This window comes from Neophocaena asiaeorientalis, unplaced genomic scaffold (genome assembly GCF_003031525.2).
Source record: "Neophocaena asiaeorientalis asiaeorientalis breed wild unplaced genomic scaffold, Neophocaena_asiaeorientalis_V1.1 scaffold204, whole genome shotgun sequence".
Lineage (NCBI taxonomy): Eukaryota > Metazoa > Chordata > Mammalia > Artiodactyla > Phocoenidae > Neophocaena > Neophocaena asiaeorientalis.
The window spans coordinates 219,173-238,580 of NW_020173922.1; the positions used below are offsets into that span (position 1 = coordinate 219,173).

The 19,408-nt window shown below is 55.9% G+C and overlaps 1 protein-coding gene across 8 annotated transcripts in view; it reads left to right on the plus strand.

Annotated features, from left to right (window-relative positions):
* The window catches only part of JADE2 (jade family PHD finger 2), a 51,671-nt gene that overhangs the window by 27,502 nt on the left and 4,761 nt on the right, over positions 1 to 19,408 (plus strand). For 6 of the 8 annotated variants that reach the window (XM_024752388.1, XM_024752387.1, XM_024752386.1 and 3 more), the window contains 7 exons: positions 412 to 572; positions 1,242 to 1,453; positions 2,920 to 3,087; positions 4,575 to 4,691; positions 5,946 to 6,410; positions 15,369 to 15,486; positions 18,071 to 18,199. In XM_024752388.1, coding sequence (XP_024608156.1) covers positions 412 to 572; positions 1,242 to 1,453; positions 2,920 to 3,087; positions 4,575 to 4,691; positions 5,946 to 6,410; positions 15,369 to 15,486; positions 18,071 to 18,199 — 1,370 coding nt within the window. The remainder of the gene's footprint in view (positions 1 to 411; positions 573 to 1,241; positions 1,454 to 2,919; positions 3,088 to 4,574; positions 4,692 to 5,945; positions 6,411 to 15,368; positions 15,487 to 18,070; positions 18,200 to 19,408) is intronic. The other 2 variants (XM_024752391.1, XM_024752389.1) reach the window with 2 other exon arrangements.

Genomic DNA, 19,408 nt, shown 5'->3' on the forward strand with positions numbered 1-19,408 from the left:
CAGGTGCATCCTCTTCACCCCAGAGGAGCCCTGGCCTCAGTGCCCCCGAGGCTATTGGTGGAGGAGGGGCCAGAGCTTGTGAGGGCCTGGAAATAATCCCTGGCTTCTCCCCAGCTTTGAGGGGTATGCTGAAGGACCTGGAGGCCAGCTGGCTCTATCCCCCTGGTCCCAAAGTGGCTGGCACTGGGCATTGCCCAGGACAGCACTTGGAATGCCTCCTACAGCCTCTGCAGGGTGGGCAGGTGGGAGGAGGGAATGGAAGGAGGTGGGCCCTGCTCGGCATCAAAGTCTCACACCTCACTTGCCCACTAGCTCCTCAGCCAGGCTGGCCAACTTACTAAAGGCCCCCGGACCCAGCAAGAGTAGCAGGCTGAGGGTACCCTCCCCTCACACCTTCTCTTGATTTCCTAGGATTCTTCCACCATTGGAAGGCCCCCCTACCCAGGTGTCCCCTAGCGGCTCCGAACTTGGTGAGGGCTCCCAGCCTGATTGGCCAGGGGGCAGCCGCTATGACCTGGACGAGATTGACGCCTACTGGCTGGAACTCATCAACTCGGAGCTCAGGGAGATGGGTAGGTGACCCGCCAGCTGAGAATGGGGTGGGGGCAGGCCAAGGAGGGTTTTCTTCTGAACCCCAGCACCCTCACCCTCAGAAGGGCAGTGGCCATGTGGGCTTTGGCATGCCACAGGTCTGGGGGGAAAGTCCCTGCTGCGTTACTGATCCCTGTGCTTCAATTTCTGTAGCTCTCAGATGGAGGCAATAATAGCATGTCATTTATACGGTTTGGGGGAATACTGTAGTAAGTGTGACTGTTGCATGAAGATTGAGTGAGCGCTAGGAGTCTAGGATTACAAATGGGGCCAGGGTCAGTTGGTATGGGCCTTCTGGCTGGAGCCCACCGTGTCCCAAGAAGGGCCAGCTCTGCCATATTCGGCCACCTTCCCAGGTCCCCCCCCATACACATAGCTCGAGCAGTGGGTTCCCCACGGAGCCGGCTGCATCCCAGAGACACTTCATGGTATCTGTGTGTACACAAGCATGTGTGTGGTCGCAAGAAGTGTCTGAAGTCAACACCACACCAGGCCCCGGGGGCCTTTGAGGTTGCGTGGTCCAGCGCAGTCAGGTTTTGGACCATGGAGCTGGGGTCCTGAGGGTGCAACCAGTGAGTGGGTGGAAACCCTCCTGTACATCTGCCCTGAGAGGCCAGGCTCCTGACACCCTGCCCTGCTGTCCCTCACAGAGAGGCCAGAGCTGGATGAACTGACGCTCGAGCGCGTACTGGAGGAGCTGGAGACTCTGTGCCACCAGAACATGGCACGGGCCATCGAGACGCAGGAGGGGCTGGGCATCGAGTATGATGAGGATGTCGTCTGTGATGTGTGCCGCTCTCCCGAGGGTGAAGATGGCAACGAGATGGTCTTCTGCGACAAATGCAACGTCTGCGTGCACCAGGTAGGCAGCCCCCATTGCCGTCACCATGCTGTGCGGGCAGGCCTCTGCCTGACCCGGTCACCCTGGCTGTAGGGGTGCTGCAGCACTGTGGGCATGGGCCCCTAAGAAGGAGGGCAAGGGGGTGGAAGGGAATGGCGTGAGTGCCCGTGGTGCGAGGGATACCCAGGGCCCCTCGGCTCAGCCCCCTCAGCCAGATTTGAGTAACGCCCATTGGATGGTCTTTCTGTCCTGTCTTGCCGGCCTCCCTCAGATCCTCCCCACTGAGCACCCTACCCCCTCCTCACCATCCTGACCTTACAACGAGGTAGCACAGTGTAGTGCTCGAGAGCAGAGCCTGGAGCGAGGCCACCTGGTTTCAAACCATGGCTCTGCCCTTTGCAAGGTATTTGATTTTGGGTAAGTTTCTTAATCTCTCTGAGCCTCTGTTTCCTCAAGTATAAATAAGAGTAAGTTGTTGTGAGGATTAAGTTCCTTACTATGAGTCATTTGGTTAGAACGGTATAGTAAGAGTTGTTCGTGTTTGTCAACAGTATTGGTATTATAAACCAGGTGCCGCCTGACCAGGCTCCCCTCTTCATCTTGGGCCCCAAGGCTATAGGTCTGGGGCATCTCTGGGCCTTGTTTGTAGAAGATGTAGAAGACCTGACAGGAACCCAATGGACCCACTCTGGCCCTAACTTTGAGGCCCTCCCTTACCCACTTCTGCTGGAATAGCACCCAGGGAGCTTAACAGGGCTTCACCTGGCTGGCAGGTTGGTAGGCAGTGCCCCACCCTCCTCATTCATCTATGTCCCTTATACCCAGCAGCTCTTAGATCCATAAGCCCTAGGTATTACCAGAAGGGTGCCCAATCACAGATCCCTGTGAAAAGAGATGAAAGCTCTGGGCCTTGTCCTCAGGCAGCATACATACCCAAATTTGTATTCAATTTTTTTTTTTTTTTTAAAGCCGGCCTCTCGCTGTTGTGGCCTCCCCCGTTGCAGAGCACAGGCCCTGGACGCGCAGGCTCAGCGGCCATGGCTCACAGGCCCAGCCGCTCCACGGCATGTGGGATCCTCCCAGACTGGGGCGCGAACCCGTGTCCCCTGCATCGGCAGGCGGACTCCCAACCACTGTGCCACCAGGGAAGCCCTTGTATTCAATTTAAGGGTATTCATGGATGCCCCTGAAATCCATCACTGATTAGGAACCTCTGCCGAAGTGACTGACCTCCCAGCAGAGGGCAGAGCTGAGCCCTTTCACAGAGGACTGTGAGATGGTGAAATTTCAACGCACAGCCCACGCAAAGAGAATCCCTGGAGCCCTTGCATTATAGTCCCTTAGGAGATCTCTTTGGCAGAGATGAGTAGCAGTGTCACTCTGGAGCTCCTAGCTTGGGCTGGGGCTAGGACTGTTTGTAGCCAAATGCTGACCAGACGCAGATTGGCCAATGCCTCTGACCTGTGACCACCCTGCTCTTTCCCCAGGCATGCTACGGGATCCTCAAGGTGCCCACAGGCAGCTGGTTGTGCCGGACGTGTGCCCTGGGTGTCCAGCCGAAGTGCCTGCTCTGCCCCAAGCGAGGAGGAGCCTTGAAGCCCACTAGAAGTGGGACCAAGTGGGTGCACGTCAGCTGCGCTCTGTGGATTCCTGAGGTGGGCAGATGTGGGGCTGGGGCGGCCCTGGGGCACAGCCGTGGGGAAGTGGGTCTGAACAGAACTCAGAACCCCGACGGCAGAGCACTAGGAAAAGAAGGTGATGGGCCACGTTAAATGGCGGATCTCAGGTGTCGAGCCTGGGAAGAGCTCAGGCAGCAGCCCACAGGGAACTTTACCCATGGACCTAGGCAGAACTTGGGTGGCTATTTCCATGGGAAAATGGGATTATGAGCCACTGGAGGATCCAGGTGGTGTGAGAGCTGGACAGAAGTCAGGCAGCCGACTCTAGGGCAAAGCAGGTTGTGGGTCTACCCAAATCTAGGCGGTGGTCCCAACCAAAGTCAAGTGCTTTTTTAAAAATGAAAATAAGCCAAATGACCTAAAAGGAAATCAGGTGGGGAGCCTGATGAAAATTGGAGAGTAGGGCTGTGGCTGGAATGGGGGTGTGGGCTCAGGTCTGAGTCTGGGGGGGTACTATGGACGATGGGCGGAGCCCACAGTGAGTTAGCAGAGGCCCTGGGCTCCTGTCTTACTTGAAATGTGAAATGCTGACATTCGCTGGCGTTTCAGCTCTCTCCCTGCTGTGTGCCCTGACCTAGAATGAGGCCCCACTCCAATGCTGCCTGTGCCCGGAAGCAAGCCAGGTGGCCCTGTCAGCAGGTGGCCCCTCCCCTTCCTGGGCTCACAGTCTGAAAGTCCTTGCTGGGACCCACATCACAGGTTTCTGTGATCATAGTGGTTATGTCAGCAATAGTCACTCGCGGCCACATCAGCATCTTGAAGTCTGGGACTACCTCTGAGTATACCTGGTCTGGGCACAGCAGGGACACGGGATCAACAAGGACCTACCGTGGGGGCTCTTTGGTTCAGGATCTCTGGACGGGGGCCCTTTTTCCCTCCTCAGGCATGGGCAGTAGGAAGGCAAATGTACCCTGCCTCTGGGGCTGAGGAGTGGGCTGTGCCCAGGAGATGGGCATGGTTATAGCCCTGTCCCCATAGGAGGGGCTAAACAAAGGCACATCCCCCTTGGCCAGGAAAGCCCTGGAGGTCCCCAAGAAGAGATCCTACCATGGGGACCTATAGTCGCCACCCAGAAAAATAACTAAAATAAATTCAAGTTCTAATAAGAACTCTGAAGATGCTATTAACAAAGGCCTGAGGTACAAAAGAGAGGGGGACCTCGCATGTACTCATCTGCACGTGGAAGCATCTCTGTCTTGAGACTCACATAGTCACAGGCACACATACACTCAGTCAGTTACACACACGGAAGCGTACTCTCCCAGTCACAGTTTAAGCCTAGCCGCTATAGAGCACACACTAACACAACATGGTCAACTTGGGAAGTCAGGAAGGACTTGGGACTCTCCCACTGCCGTGTCTGCCCACCACCTGGTTTCAGCAGACAGGCCCCCCATTTAGGTGATCCCTGGAGGCAGGCTGGGGATGAGAGGCCTGATGCAGCTCCCTGTGTCCTGCCCCAGGTCAGCATCGGGTGCCCCGAGAAGATGGAGCCCATCACCAAGATCTCGCATATCCCAGCCAGCCGCTGGGCTCTGTCCTGCAGCCTCTGCAAGGAGTGCACGGGCACCTGCATCCAGGTACACAGCCCCTTCACCCCGCTGCTGCCCGGGAGCCCATGTAGGAGCCAGCTACACAGAGGGGTGTGTCTGGGACACTCTGTAAAGCAGGCCACTGCCAGCACCCTCCACCTGCCCCATGGTGCTACAGACAGAAGCACTGATGTGCCTGGGACAGGGACCAGAGCCAGCACCCCACCTGCCGGGCACTCCTCCATCCCTAGTTCCACTAGGCATGGGTCACAGGCCTGGGGAGCCAGGCTCACCACCCCGTTACAGTACTGAGGGGGCTTTCCCCAAGAGCAAGGGTCTGTGGGCTTAATGAATACATTGACCTCTCTTCTGATGTCAAACTTGACATGTGAGAGGGGTAAGAATCAAACTTTTCCTCCAACTAAACTAACAGGCTCTCCCTACACATGGCAGGGCTGTGTTAGTTTGTTGACAGTAACGGTTCCCAAATTCTAGGGCGTATCAGTATTACCCAGAGGACTTGTTAAAACACAGATTGCTTGGCCTACCCCCCAGAGGTCCTAATTCTGTAGATCTGTAGGTGGGGCTGAGAATTTGCATATTTCTAGCAAGCTCCCATGTGATATTGATGCTCCTGGCCTATAGGTTGGGAAGTGGGAGGGTCATCCTTTCTCTCCCTTGTCTCTTCAGGAACAGTTGTCATTGTAAACACTAGATGTACTTCCACTCATTTATAAGACTTTCAGAATGGTTTGTGAGTGCAGCGTAAACGGCCACTAATATTTCGATGGGTTATTGCTGAAACAGTTGTCAGCTACCCACAGGCATCATCCCAGGTAACTCAGGCCCTGAGTTGGCCCTAACTGACTGGACAGGAGACGAAGGAAGGGACCCAACTCCAGCCCCTCTTCCCAGAGGACAAGGGAGGGGCACAGCTCCCCATCTTAGATAACATTGCAGGAGCAGAGGAGGCAGGGACCCATCAACAGCCTCTTTCTTTCGATGCCTCAGATCCAAAGTCGTTGTCCGCACAGAAGTGCAGCTTGTCCCCAGAGGGATTGTCAGTCATCTGATTGTTGACTTCCCCAGGGTATATGATGCTGTCCAGCTCCCCCAGAGCTCCCCTTCCCATCTTCCATGACTCCCTCCACAACCTGCAGGATGTTGGCAGCCCATGCCATTTTGTTTAGGGTCTCGCCAGCATTCTGCATTCTCAGTGTAACCCTGGGGGATGCCCCACATTGTTCTTCCCTCCCACCAGGGCTCCCTTCATACCTCACGCTGCCCTTCCTCTCCCTCTAGTGTTCCATGCCTTCCTGCGTCACGGCATTCCACGTCACATGCGCCTTTGACCACAGCCTGGAAATGAGGACTATATTAGCAGACAACGACGAGGTCAAGTTCAAGTCGTTCTGCCAGGAGCACAGTGATGGGGGCCCACGGGGTGAAACCACGTCCGAACCCGTGGAGCCCAGCCCAGCCAGCGAGGACCTGGAGAAGGTGACCCTACGCAAGCAACGGCTGCAGCAGCTGGAGGAAGACTTCTATGAGCTGGTGGAGCCAGCTGAGGTGGCTGAGCGCCTGGACCTGGCTGAGGTGCTGGTCGACTTCATCTACCAGTACTGGAAGCTGAAGAGGAAAGCCAACGCCAACCAGCCACTGCTGACGCCCAAGACTGACGAGGTGGACAACCTGGCCCAGCAGGAGCAGGACGTCCTCTACCGCCGCCTGAAGCTCTTCACGCACCTGCGGCAGGACCTGGAGAGAGTGAGTCCCCCTACCGCCCCCCAACCCGCCTGCCCGGTGGGCAACCCAGGAGGCCTTTCCACCCCTCCCTCACTGCCCTGGAGCAGCCGTGGTTCACCAGGATTCACATTGTGAGCTCTGGCCAAGGCGCTGAGGGCCTCGGGGTCTCAGACAGGGTTGGGGTAACTGAGCGTTTGTAGAACAGGGGAGGATCCAGCTCTGAGGTCTCTGAGTCCCTCTCATCCCAGCCCTTTTGCAGGCCTGGTGAAGGGTGGGGCCCCTGCCAGGACTGTGAGGCTGGGAAACACCAGGGCTGGGGCAAGGACCCAAGCTCCTGACTCCTGGTGGTCTCTGTGGGCCCTGCCTGGTCCCAACACACGTGCTTTGCTTAGAGTCGGAGGCAGGGGAGGAGCTGGGAGTCACAAGTGAGTTGAATCGGTGTAATAAGCACGTGCTGGGCCAAAGCAGGGAAGACAGGTGTGAGTGCAGCTCCTGGGGGTGCTGGGTAGAGGAAACAGTGTGAGCAGAGGCACGGGCTGGAGACAAGCTGAGGCCTGTGTGGAGTGGAAGGATGGGGCTGCGTGGGTGGACCAAGGTGTGTCTGGAAGCTGCAGAAGTGTTCTAAGCGGGGACTCTCCTGCTGTGGCTGCAGATTCCAGATGCTCACCCTGGAGGTGGAATCACAGGGCCCAGATGGAGTGAGTGCGTTGGCCAGAAGCCCTCAGCTGTGCCCTGGGAGGCAGGGGATCTTGCCTTGGTCCAGGCGCATCGCTTTGGGGGCTGAGTGAGATGAGGAAGATGTGCAGACACCTCGGTTTTGGGCTGGGCCGTGGAGGTTGGGGACCAGTGAGAGTTGCTTTCCTAGAGCCTGGAGGCCCCCCAGAGCCTCTAATGCCTGCTGTTCCTCCCAGAAAGAAGGGGAAAGAGTCCTGCCTTCTGTGGAGCGTGCCCTTGAACTTGGCTTTTTTGGTACCCCTCCCCTGACTCCTCCAGCTGATAAAGTACCACCCCCCAAGTTGGGGGCACCCCAAGGATGAAGCAGGGTGTCCCAAGCCCTTGATCTAGTCCTCTGAACCCCAGGTTCCGTTCTGGCCTCTCCTCTGGGTGACATTCAGTTCTAGGATTCGGAGTACGAGGGGTCATGTCAGGGGGACACAGACTCACATGCCTGCCCGCTGCCCAGGCCATGCTGGGAAACAGCCGGGGTGGAAGCATCAAGGGGGCTTTGTGTGACTTAAGGCAAGCTGCTTTACTTAGGCATGTCTCAGTTGGCGAGTCTGTAGAATATGGTTAGAGCAATTCAGCAGATGTTGTGCTGTGGGCAGGGCGGGGCGGGACAGGGGGGCATGGAGGTGGAAGCTCTGAAACTGGACCCGGCTTCTCCACCCTCCTGCACCCCACGCATCTGCCCTGAGGCCTGGTCACGTGGAAATGACCCTGCTGGCCTGGGAGGGAGCTTACTGCCTGGCAGCCAGCCTGCCACCAGGTCAGAAGATGGGGGGCAGGGGGATCACCAAATGTCCACGGCTCCAGCCAGGACAGAGAGCAGGGCCACCTACACTGCAGTCACCGCTTCCTGGGTAGCCCAGCCTCCTGTCTCCCAGGGCCATCAGGTACAAATCCTTCCGAGACCAAAACTGCTTCCACACTTGTCCTCAGGCCACCCTCGAGTCTCCACCCGCAGGGTCTCGAGTACAGACACCCTGCTTTTAGCCCTCCTGTTTCCAAACGACTCATCACATCTGACCTCCCTGGTCTGTGCTGCTCAGCCCACATGTCTGGCCCTGGCTAGGCTGCGTGGAGAGGTCAGGGGACGGGCTCATCTATTGAACCATCATCCTGGAAAAAGAGATGAGAGGTAGATATTGCCATCCATAAGGAGCAGATGGGGAAGGTGGGGCTCAGAGAGGTGAAGAAAGCCTTGGAGGAATGTGTGTTTTCTAGAGTTGAGTTGAATTGGGGCCTGAATAGGAGAGGAGTTTGTCAGAGAGTTGTTGGCTTATTCTCTATTCTGTACATTTCCTGGGCAAAAGTACCCCCTTATCAGTCCCCCGACCTCTCGACCCCATTGTCAACTGGTACAGGTGAAGCCAGGGGCTGAGGTTGTCATGGGCTAGGATACTGAGGTAGCTCTGGGGCTCCTGGGTCTGTGCCTCACAGACCCCTTTGGTTGAGGCACAAAGCCCTCCAGGTGTGAGTTGGTCCACTCTTCCCCAGGAAGAGGAGGCAGGGCCAGCCTTGGAGTCTGTGCAGCTTCTCAGGGTTCAGGAGGGCCCTGTCAAAATGCTGCTTCTCCAGCAGCCTCCAGGCTGGGCTGAGGGGCACCAGCTGAGTGCAAGGCCAGGGAGTGCACAGCCCTGGCAGGCTGAGGAGAGGAAGTCCTACAGCCATGCGCCAGTTGACCCCCTCCGGTCCAGCCTCAGATCTTTTCACGGCCATGCGTTGGTGACTCGAGTGAGTGAACAGGGCCGAGAACTATGCCATGGGGGAGGCTTTCTGCAAAGACCCATGACTGTTGGTGGCCTGGCCAGCAGGCCCAGTCTCTGACCATGACCCTGTGCCAACAGTCAAGAGTATCCAGCCTGTCTCTGGGCACCACGCCAGCTTGGGCTGGATGCATTGAGGATTCAAGGCAGGGGTTGAGACTGAGGCTGTGTATAGCCTGGGTCTACATTCAGTTCCAGCACTTCCAGCTTTGTGCCTTCTGAGTTATAGTTTCTACTTCTCTGAGTTTCAGTTTCCTTTCCTGTAAAATGGGAATAAGGATCTAGCTGACCTTAGATCCCAGGAAAGATAGGGGATAGAGCTTAGCACACTACCGTCCATTGTTAGTGGTGGTTATTGTTGCTGTTCTGTGTCTTAGAAGGGTGGGCTGCTCAGATGGCGGCCTCCAGGGAGGACTGAAAGGGCAGGCCCAGTGCTAAGGCCCAGGAATCATGCATCCTCCCTGATTGATTTGCCTCCCAAGGCAGGAGTTTTGCTGAGAGAAGCAGGGGTCATGCTACCACCAGCATGAAATCCCATTTTACGGTCAGCCTAGAAGATATGCTCTCCTAAGATTTCAGCCTTAGGCCTCAGCTGTGGCAGACAGCACAGGAAGGCATGGCCACTGCAGCCTCCCAGAGTTATTCACAGCTGACAAAAAAATTGCAGCTCTGATGATCAGCGATCAGCCCAACAAACACCGGTTGGTGTCCCCTAGCAACTGTGCTGGTGGTTTGGGCTACGTGGGGCCTCACTGCCTGTGGCTCTGGATCTGGTTACCAGGAGTTTATTGAAGGTTTCACCTGGCCTGAGAGGAGCCGAGAGGGCAGGGGCAGCTTTCAGACACACACACACACACGCCCCAGGGGATGGACATGTAGGAACTCCCCATAGCTCTCTCCAGGAGAGGAAGGTCCTGCCCTCCCCCACACTCGCCACCTGCTTCCTCAGCAGTTGTCACACCTCGTTTACTCTGTCCTCAGTGCCTGGGTTGTGTCTCCTTGACCTCCCACCAAAGCCTGTCTTGTCCCGGGCAGCCGTGGCCTCCAGCCTCCAGCTCGTCAACCCCATGGCTCCCAACTCTAGGATTTTTTCCAACCCATTAGCCCCTCCACCCACTCAAAGCCTGTCACCCCCTCCAACTGCTTCGGGTCAATAGCCCCGAATCCCCAATCCCCCTTCTTCACCACAGTCTCCCATTCTCCCTGCTCAGTTCCTCCTTCACTGTCCCCTGCTTTCTTCACTCCCACCCCATGTGGCATTAGCTCACTGCCAGTCCCTTGCACCTGTGCAAAGGCCACACCCCAGGCAGAGCCTCACCCAGTAGGAGGCACTCAGCCCACCAGGAGCGATCCTATAGCAGTGAGCAAGTGAGCCCCCCAGGGTGCCTGCCAGCCAGCCTTGGTGGGACACTAGCCAGCAGCATTCTGGGCTCCCCCGTTACCACCTGTCTGCACTCCTGCCCCCCTCCCTCAGGGCTCCCCCGTCTCTTAGCAGACCTCACCTCCTGTTCCTCAGACCAGAACCCTCCAACTCCTTGCCCGGTGGTGCCCTCTGTACCCGTTCTTTGCCCTTTTCTCCCATGTCCTCCCCTCCCCGCCCCCCAGAGATTTCTTTCCAGCCCACACCCTGCAGCACAGGAGTATCTATCTTGTCTTCACCCCTTCTCCGTCTCCAGGATTCCTCCAGTGTCCGAATTCATTTTACCTTCTCCCATCTTCAAAAGCAAGTCCTCCCTCCCCGTGTCCCTCTAGTCATGGGTTTCTCACCCTTGTTACTCTCTCTCCTTTTCTGTCATCCCTCACTGTTCTTACTTCCTTGCTTCTCACTCTGCCTAGGCTCCTGCCACCACCATATTCCAGAACCTTCCACCAGGGCCACCTACAGCCTCCATCTCCCATTTCTCCATCCTCATCCCCCAGCCTTCTCAGCAGTGGTTGCCACAGTCAAGCATGCCCTTGGTCTTGAAACACTTTTCCTGTGGATGCTCTGTCCAGATTCCCCCCGATACCCCAGTTCTGCTCCCTCTCTGAGTCCTCCTTGGTCCCAGTGATCATTCACCACACTAGGTCTGACCTCTCATTGCGCATCTGCTCCACAGCTTTACTCCCCATCAGGAGGCTGGCTCCAGCCCACACCTCCCTCCCCACCTCCAGCATCTCATGCCCAGTATCCCCTGTCCCCACCACAACCTCCCCAGGCTCCATGAATGCCCCCTCAGGCTCCATGAATGCCCCCTACACTGGTCCATTCTAGCTCAAGATAACTGGCTGGGAGTCCTCCCTGCCCCTCTCCTCTCCTCAGCCCACATCCAGGTTCTCTTTGCAAAACTTGCTGTTATCAAAACAATTTTATCAAAAAGTAAAACCTGCTTTTATTACTGATCCCTGCTCTAGTTCAGGGGAACTTTTCCGCTTGATTCTATTTTGTACTCTTTGATTTTTTTTTTTTAAAGAGAACATTTTGTCTTTATAATAAGAAAAAAACAATGTAAGAAGTCTGATAGCCTGGGTGGGCTTCTAAGGTGGTATCTATAGTTTTCCCCAAAAGCCATCATGGAAGAGGAATTTTACAACATTCAGTAACATGTAGCTATATTACCAAGAATCTTGGGAGAAATGAGAGAAGTAATTGATGATTCCAGGGTGAAGTGGGAATAAGGGGTCACAATGTGACCAAAGTACCAACCAGAGAATGTTGGCACCATTGGGATTCTCACAGAATCTTCCGTAGCAGGAATCTCCAGACATAAGTGATTGTGTAATGTATGTGCCCTTATCATGGAAAGAAAATTGAGCATTTACCTCCAATATATTGTATTTTTAGTATCTCATTTATATCTTCCATGGTATGTTATAAAAGCAAACCTAATCAGAATTTCTAATTGCACCAAAAAAAACCCCCAAACACTGGAAGTTCTAATATTTTCTTCCTATAACTGTGATGAGCTGTCAAAATCAATAATAGCCCATGCAGCTCACTTTGGAGGCCCTTGGCCTAGGACAGTAGTTCTCAGGTTCCATGGTGCTATGTAAAATGTATATTTGAGGGCCCCCGCCTCCAGAGAGTTTGATATTCCCCCAAGCCTGGGAATCTGTATTTTTAACCAGCCACCCCAGGGATTTGGGGGTAATCTTGGCCAGTAATTCATTTGAGCCTGCTTTAAGAAACCTTGCTCTAGTGTTTCGAAAAGATAAAAAAAGAAAAGAAAGAAACTGCATCTGTTTTTGTTTGTTTTCGGTACACTGACCTCTCACTGTTGTGGCCTCTCCTGTTGCGGAGCACAGGCTCCGGATGCGCAGGCTCAGCGGCCATGGCTCACGGGCCCAGCTGCTCCGCGGCATGTGGGATCTTCCCAGACCAGGGCATGAACCCATGTCCCCTGCATCGGCAGGCGGACTCTCAACCACTGCGCCACCAGGGAAGCCCTACATCTGTATTTTAATAGGAAGTAGACCTTGGCTGATCTGTTTTTAGGCTGGAAATATTGAATGGTTTGTTCTTAGGCCTCAAAGGAGCCACGAATCCATCCACCTCTCTTCATCCCTACTGTCCCCATGCGTACTTGGCCACATGACTGCCAGGAGGAAAGAGACCAGGATATGAGGAGGATAAGGTTGGGCTGTTTAGATGTGGTGGACAGGAATGCCCTCTGGAGGTGATATTTGAGCCAAGACCTGAAGGATGAGGTCTAGCCTTGGGAAGAGAGGGTTGAAGAGCATTTGGGGCCAAGAGTTGAATGTATATCAAGGCCCCAAGGCAGAAGTGGGCTGGACACAGAAAGAAAGGGACTGGAGGACAGTGCGGCTGGACGTTGGAGAACTGTGGGACATAGACTGTGAGGATGACAGTGGGAGGTCAAATTGGGCAAGGCTCTGAGCTGTGGCTCTGGTTTTTTTAAGTGTGACAGGAAGAAAACTATATCTGTTTCCTAGGGCTACTGCGACAAAGTACTACAAACTCCGTGGCTTTAAACAACATAAATTTGTTTTCTCACAGTTCTAGAGGCCAGAAATTCTAGATCAAGGTGTTGGCAGGGTTGATTCCTCCTAGAGGCTCTGAGGCTGAAACTCTCCATACCTCTCTCCTAGCTTCCGGTGGTTGCTGGCAACCCTTGGTGGTGTTCTGTGACTTGTAGACCCATGACTCCAGTCTCTGTCGTCACATGGCATTCTCTCAGTATGTCTTCACATGGCCTTTTATAAGGACATTAGTCATTGCATTTAGGGCTCACTCATATCCAGTGTAATCTTAACTAATTACATCCAAGGTTCCAGGTGGACATAAATTTTGGGAAAGGACACTATTCAACCCAGTGCAGAATCTATTGGAGGTTTCAAGGGGAGGAGGATTTACATTTATGTTTCAAGAATATTGCTCCAGGATAGCAGAGAGGTCAAAACAGCTGGCTGTCCACGTGAAGATGATGGGGGTGTCCAGGAGGTGGAGGAAGCTGTTGGGATGGGAGGGAGTCAGGTTCACCAGGAACAGGAATTCCCTGTGGTATTCCAGTCCAGTGGTTAGGACTCCACGCTTTCACTGCATGGGCCCAGTTTCGATCCCTGGTTGGGGAACTAAGATCCCGCAAGCTGTGCAAAGCGGCCAAAAAAAAAAGTTCACCAGGAAGGACTGATGGGACATACTGATGGATCAGCTGTGGAGCAGATGAGGAGGGGCTGGGTCCTTAAGGATGACTCCTGGGTCTCAGCACTTACACATCCCTGCTCCCTGGTCCCCACCACCACCCACATCCCTCCACAGTTCCCCCTGACCTGGCTCAATCAGGCCTCAGAGCCTGACACTCTAGCCACAAGGCCTTGCTCTCCTCTCCCCTACCTGGCCTTACTCTGGGTTCTTGTCTTCAGCCTGTGTCCCTCTGTGATCACCTCCCACCTGGCCTATCTGCCCCTTTCTCCAGGGAACCTTCTCACCACCCCCAAGTCTGGGTCAGGGCTGCCTGGGTCAGTACTTGGTCAGCATCTCTCTGCTCTGCTGGGCAGCAAGCTCTCAGAAGAAAGGGGCCCTGGTGGCACTGCTCGTAGCTGAGCCCAGGGCCCAACACAAGCCTGTGCTTAGGGACATGTGGGGGGAGTCCAGGATCTGCAAGGAAGTCAGACGGTGCCAGTGAGCTGAAGCAAGGGCAGGCTGGGCCAGGTGGCTGCCCCTTGGGGAGGTGCTGGCCACAGGAGAGCCTGGTGTTCACAGTCTAGGCTGGGGTGCGGAGTACTGCTGAGAGTCCTTGCAGAACCTGTTCTCCAGAGGCCTGCTAGCCTGGTTCAGGTGTTCCGGGGTCTCCTTCACGACTAGACTCAGGAAGGAGAGGAGGAGGCCCACGCCAGCAGAGAGGTCTGATGACGGCTACCCCAGGGCAGTAGAAGTGATGGTCATGACAACAGGCAGGGGCTCTGGAACTCTCAAGTCATGCCCAGGCAGTTAAGGATATGAAGACTGAACTCAGCCTTGAAGACGGAACCCAGCTGGAGGTAGAATCTGGTGGGACCCGGGATTCCAGTTCCGCACTTTCTGGCCAGCTGTCCCTGTTGCTGCTGGAGACTGTGACCTAAGCTGAAGAAGTGCCAGAGCAAGGCAGTGTCCTGACGGGGAGGAGGCCTGGTCTTGGTCCCAGAGGTGTGATGTACCCTGAGAGCAGCCGGTGAGGGATGGCACGCTGGGCAGAGGGAGGTGCCAGGTGGCCAGGGAGCAATGTGGCGCAGCCTTCAGGTGCTTCCAGACCAGTCACAGGGTGGGCCCTGTCCCATGGGCTAAGCAAGCTGGTCTCCCAGGCCCTAAGGGGCTCTTCCTAGCTGGCCTAAGGGAGTCAGAGAGGCCCTGCCCTTCCCCACGAGGAGTTCTGTCTCTAGCCGACCGAATATGGCCGAGTGCACTTGGGCCCTTGACCAGAGCAGCTGTGGGCCTGGCTCAGGGCCAGTGCAGCAAGTGGACACGGGTCAGCTGCGGGCTGGACCGCTGTGCATCAGGCAGGCACAGCCTGTCCGCTCAGAGCTCTTCTGCTGGAGCGCTCTCTACTCATGTGCTGGTCATTCGTGTCTCAGGATAGGAGGTGGTTTTTGCCGGGGTGCTTGTGGCTAAAGTTTCTTCAATGGAAGGAAGGCTTGGACGGGAGCCAAGGGGTGAACTTGGTGATCTCTCGAGGTCCCCACAAGCCTTGGGGCACTGTGTATACAGGGCAGGGCACCACGTTGGAAGGGCTTTGGGCACTGGCATGACTCAGCCCGGAAGTTTAGGCCAAGAAGAGGAAGGCAGTCGCCCGCCTGAGCTCCGCAGATGCTCTCCCTGCTGGCTGTGATCCGAAACACAGCCTTGGCCCCGTGGTTTGGATCAGAGTGTTGCAGCTCAGGGCTGAGGATGCATTCAGGGCCTGGGTATTGATTCCCAGATGTCCTGGGCAGGTTAGGCAGTGGTGGCCCCTCAGAGCTAGGAGGTCCGGGTGGTTGCTTATGAGTAAGGTGGAAAACCTCTCTTGTGTTTCCTCAGGTTAGAAATCTGTGCTACATGGTGACAAGGCGCGAGAGAACGAAACACGCCATCTGCAAACTCCAGGAGCAGATATTCCACCTGCAGATGAAACTTATTGAACAGGATCTGTGTCGAGGTAGGCGTCCCCCCTGCTGGCCGCCGCCACCCCTCCTCTGCACACCCTCAAGGGGCTGGGACCCAGTGAGGATGTGCGTCTTCGGGGCCCGATGCGGCATGTGTACAGGGTCAGGGGCCACGGGCCCCCACCCCTACCCTCTGTATCCAGTTAGTAGGCCCAAGTGGGGCCCTGCCGGGGGTCCTAGGTGTGTGTTGGCAGGCAAGGAGCCAAAGATGCAATGTGGGCTTCGGACCTGCCCTCGTGGAGCTTTCTGGTTCACAGGGCGCTCAGGCGGTGCTGGGCCATAGTGGTTCAGGAGGAAATTGCATGTGAACAGGTACAAACCAGGAGTCCCAGCACCTCTGTGCTGGTGCTGGGGCAGGAAGGGCCCAAGCTGGCGAGCTTCCCTGAACCCCTGTGTGCCTGCGTTTCGATTCTGAAGAAGGCAGCTCTTACGCTTTTGCCATCACGTGCATTTAACAGATCCGGAAGTCAAAGGTCAAAGAAGCTCTGACAGCGGTCTTACTTATTAGCTGTGGATATTGCTGGACAGTAGGGCCCTGCCTGGACTGTTTACATGTTAAGGAAGGCAGGGCTTAGCCCAGAAAATGGTACTCTAATGTTGAATTCTGTGCAGCAGAAATAGCTGGATGGGGAGATTTTTAAGCCAGGGGCTGCCACTGCCAACTCGGCCTGTGGGTCAGGCTGGGCCGGGAGTAGAGGGAGGAGAGCTGCCCGGCCACCACCAGAGCCAATGACTGAGAACCTGCTACTGCCCCACCCCCGCCCAAGAGCTGAGCTGCCTCGACTGCGCTTTGGAATCACCACCTACTCTGGCCCCAGAAGCCAGCACTGCCCAGGACAGGTGCTGGGTCATGGTGGGTCACAGCCATGTAGAGGTCAGGGCTGACTGTGTACCTCAAGGACCATGGCAGCTTCCTGGCTGCCCAACCTTTCCAGGCTCCCTCTCATCTGTCGGTTCCTTCGGCGAGCGCTGATTGAGTATAGACGGGATGCCGGGCTCTGTGGCGGGCACTGCGAGTACCCTGCCATGGACTGAATGGACAGGCTTCCTGTCCTCGTGGAGCTCACCATCTGGAAAGACAAAGGAGAGTGGTGTCCAAGGGGCTGCCGTTGGCGCCAGTGCAGGGACAGAGGTATCAGGGTTGGCTTCATGGTGGTGGTGTTGCCGGAACACCTCAGCCTTCTTAGGACTCACTATGGCCACACCTCCAACTGCAGGAAGGCAGTGGAGAGTGGTAAGGTATGCCGTCACAGGCACAGGATTCCAGAACCACGGTCAGGAGCTTGGAGGGTCGGCATCCCCGCATTGAGCTGGAGACATTCGCAGCTCCTAGACCGGAGTGGCAGCAACAGGCCACCTTTTGGTCAGGGCAGGGCATTTGGAGAGATTAGTTGGCTTCTGAAGCTGATGCCCTCAGTGTTGTGACGCTTGACCCGTGGGGTGAGACATGGGCTACAGGCATATTGCTGAGGCCTGTCTGGCCAGAGGGCTAGAGAAGGTTTCCCAGGGGCAGTGTATTTAAGCTGTGAGCTGAACCAGGTGAAGGACAGGGCAGGGAAACTGCATATTTGGAGACCTGGAGGCCAGAGCTGTCTTGTTAGAGAAACTGGAAGGAAACTGGCATATCTGCAACTAGGGCAGAAGGAAAATGTCTGAAGTGAGGCCGAGGGGTTGCCACGGTCAGATGTGCAAGGTCTTGTGCCCTTGGAAGGAGCTCAGGCCATGGTGAGGGCAGTGGGGGACTTGAGAAGCCCCTCTCTGAAGTATGTAGGCACCGGTCCCATGTGATAGATGAGAAGACTGAGGCCTGGCCTGAGGTTACACAGGGAATTAACAGCAGAGCTGGGAAGATTCCCGGAGTTGGGGCCACACTCCTCAACCTTCTCTTAAACGCTTACTCAGGAAGCTCTCCAGCCTCTGGCTGAGAAGCTGGGAGAAGATTCCTGGCAGCTCCCCACCACAACATGTCCCTCCCCTGCTCCATTGTGTTCTACAGCTCCCCAGACCCATGTGGTCATGGACTAAAAGGATATGAGGGCCAGGTGTGTACCCTGAGTCTCCCATCAAAGCAGACCAGGAGAGCGAGGCAGGGGACTTGCTCAAGGGCGCTGCCTGCTGTGTCAGGAGTGGAACCCAAGGCTCTTCACTCCTCAGAGTGTCCTGTCCACCTTCAGGTCTGGCTCCTTGGCCTGGCATTTAAGGCCCTGCCCTGTCCACTCACCTCCAGCCTTCCCACCCACCAGGACTCTGTCCTGAGATCTTTAGGCCATATAGATCAGACGTCCAGGTCCTACAAAGTGGTCTTCCACCCTCCTCGTGGCCCTGTGCCCCTCACCAAGCCCCTCAAGGGCAGTTACCCCTCTCTCCCACACTAGCTATTCCCCGACTCACTGGAGCCCCAGTTATCCCAGGTCCCACGTGGCTCAGAGCCTGGACCACAGAGGCAGGAGGAGGTGACCTAGAAGGCAAGGCACTGACTGATGGGGAGGACTCCTTGGATGCCACACAGTGGTCTTAGTTGTGGCTGGGCTGCTTGGGGTAACCATCTCCCTCCTGCTCTCTCTTTCCCTGACGCAGAGCGGTCTGGGAGGAGAGCAAAGGGCAAGAAGAGCGACTCGAAAAGGAAAGGCCGCGAGGGTCCGAAGGGCAGCCCCGAGAAGAAAGAGAAAGTGAAGGCAGGGTCCGACTCAGTCCTGGGGCAGCTTGGTGAGTGGCCTGGTACACACAGCCAGGCTCATACCATCACTCCACTTGCAGCTCCCCACGAAAGGCCATGGGGACCACCAGCATCCCTGCTGCAGAGTGGGACGCCCGAGAGGGGTAGCCGGGCCCTTGCTTGCCCACGCACTCCTTCCAGCCGTAAAGGAGGCTGGGGTCTGGCATCCTGAGAGTTCCTCTTTTGTAGACTGGAGACTGGGCCCAAGAGCTCAGGGACTGCTAGGCCATCCTGGCGCTTCCAGGAACCCAGCCTCATGCTGGGAGGTGAGGGCCTGCCGTCATTCTCTGTCCCTGTCCCCCTCTGCCAGAATGTCCTCAAATGGGCCTCCCTTCAGCCCCAGCAAATCTTCCGGGAGCCACCCAGAGAGACCCATAGGAGTGGCCCTGGCCCAGCCCATCTCATTGTCACAGACCTATTTACGGCTGCCCCGTTAAGCACAGCAGTCCTAGAGGGACCCTCAGCCTTGGGCTTTGTCTCCTAGGATGTCACGTGCTTCCTCTAGAGCACTTCTCAGGGCAGGGGTGGTGTCCCCTTCCCGACCTCAGCTCTAGTGTAGAAGCCCCAGGTCATCTTTTATTTTCCTCAGTCTCAGGAAGGAAACAACTTGGGATCTAATGGGAAGCCCAGTCTCACCAGCTGCCACCTCCCAAGACCTCAGTAAATGAGGGAGGGCCCATAGCTGGAGCTGGCCCTGGCATCCAAAAGGGACCTTCTACCCAGATATACCTTGCTGTCCGGTTCACGCCTGACGCCCATATCCAAGTTACCTGCTTTGGAAGCTCTGAGAAGCGACACATGAAAATCTAGTGCCCCCTGGTGGCCTGAGGGTGCTTTCCTCCATTCCTCCATCCCTTATGCCCCCAGGATACAGGGTGATGGGCAGGCCTGGGCGTCCACCTTGTGCAATCTCGAAGGACCCTCGCTTGGTTTCATGCTCTGCTGTTGCCACTTTGAAATTCTTAAAATTTTTGAACAGGGAGCCCACATTTTCACTTTACGCTCTGCTTCTCAAACTGTGAAGCCTGTCCCAGGAGCAGGACGTCCTTCTGGGGAGAGGGGTATTTGGTGTGGAGCCTGCTTTTTGGCGGTGTTGGCAGGATGCATGGACGAAACAAGATAACTCAACAGGGTATAGCACAGAGGGAAAGAGGGAGGAAGGTACGGTGGTGTGCAGGGGAGGGTCAGAGAGGGCTTCC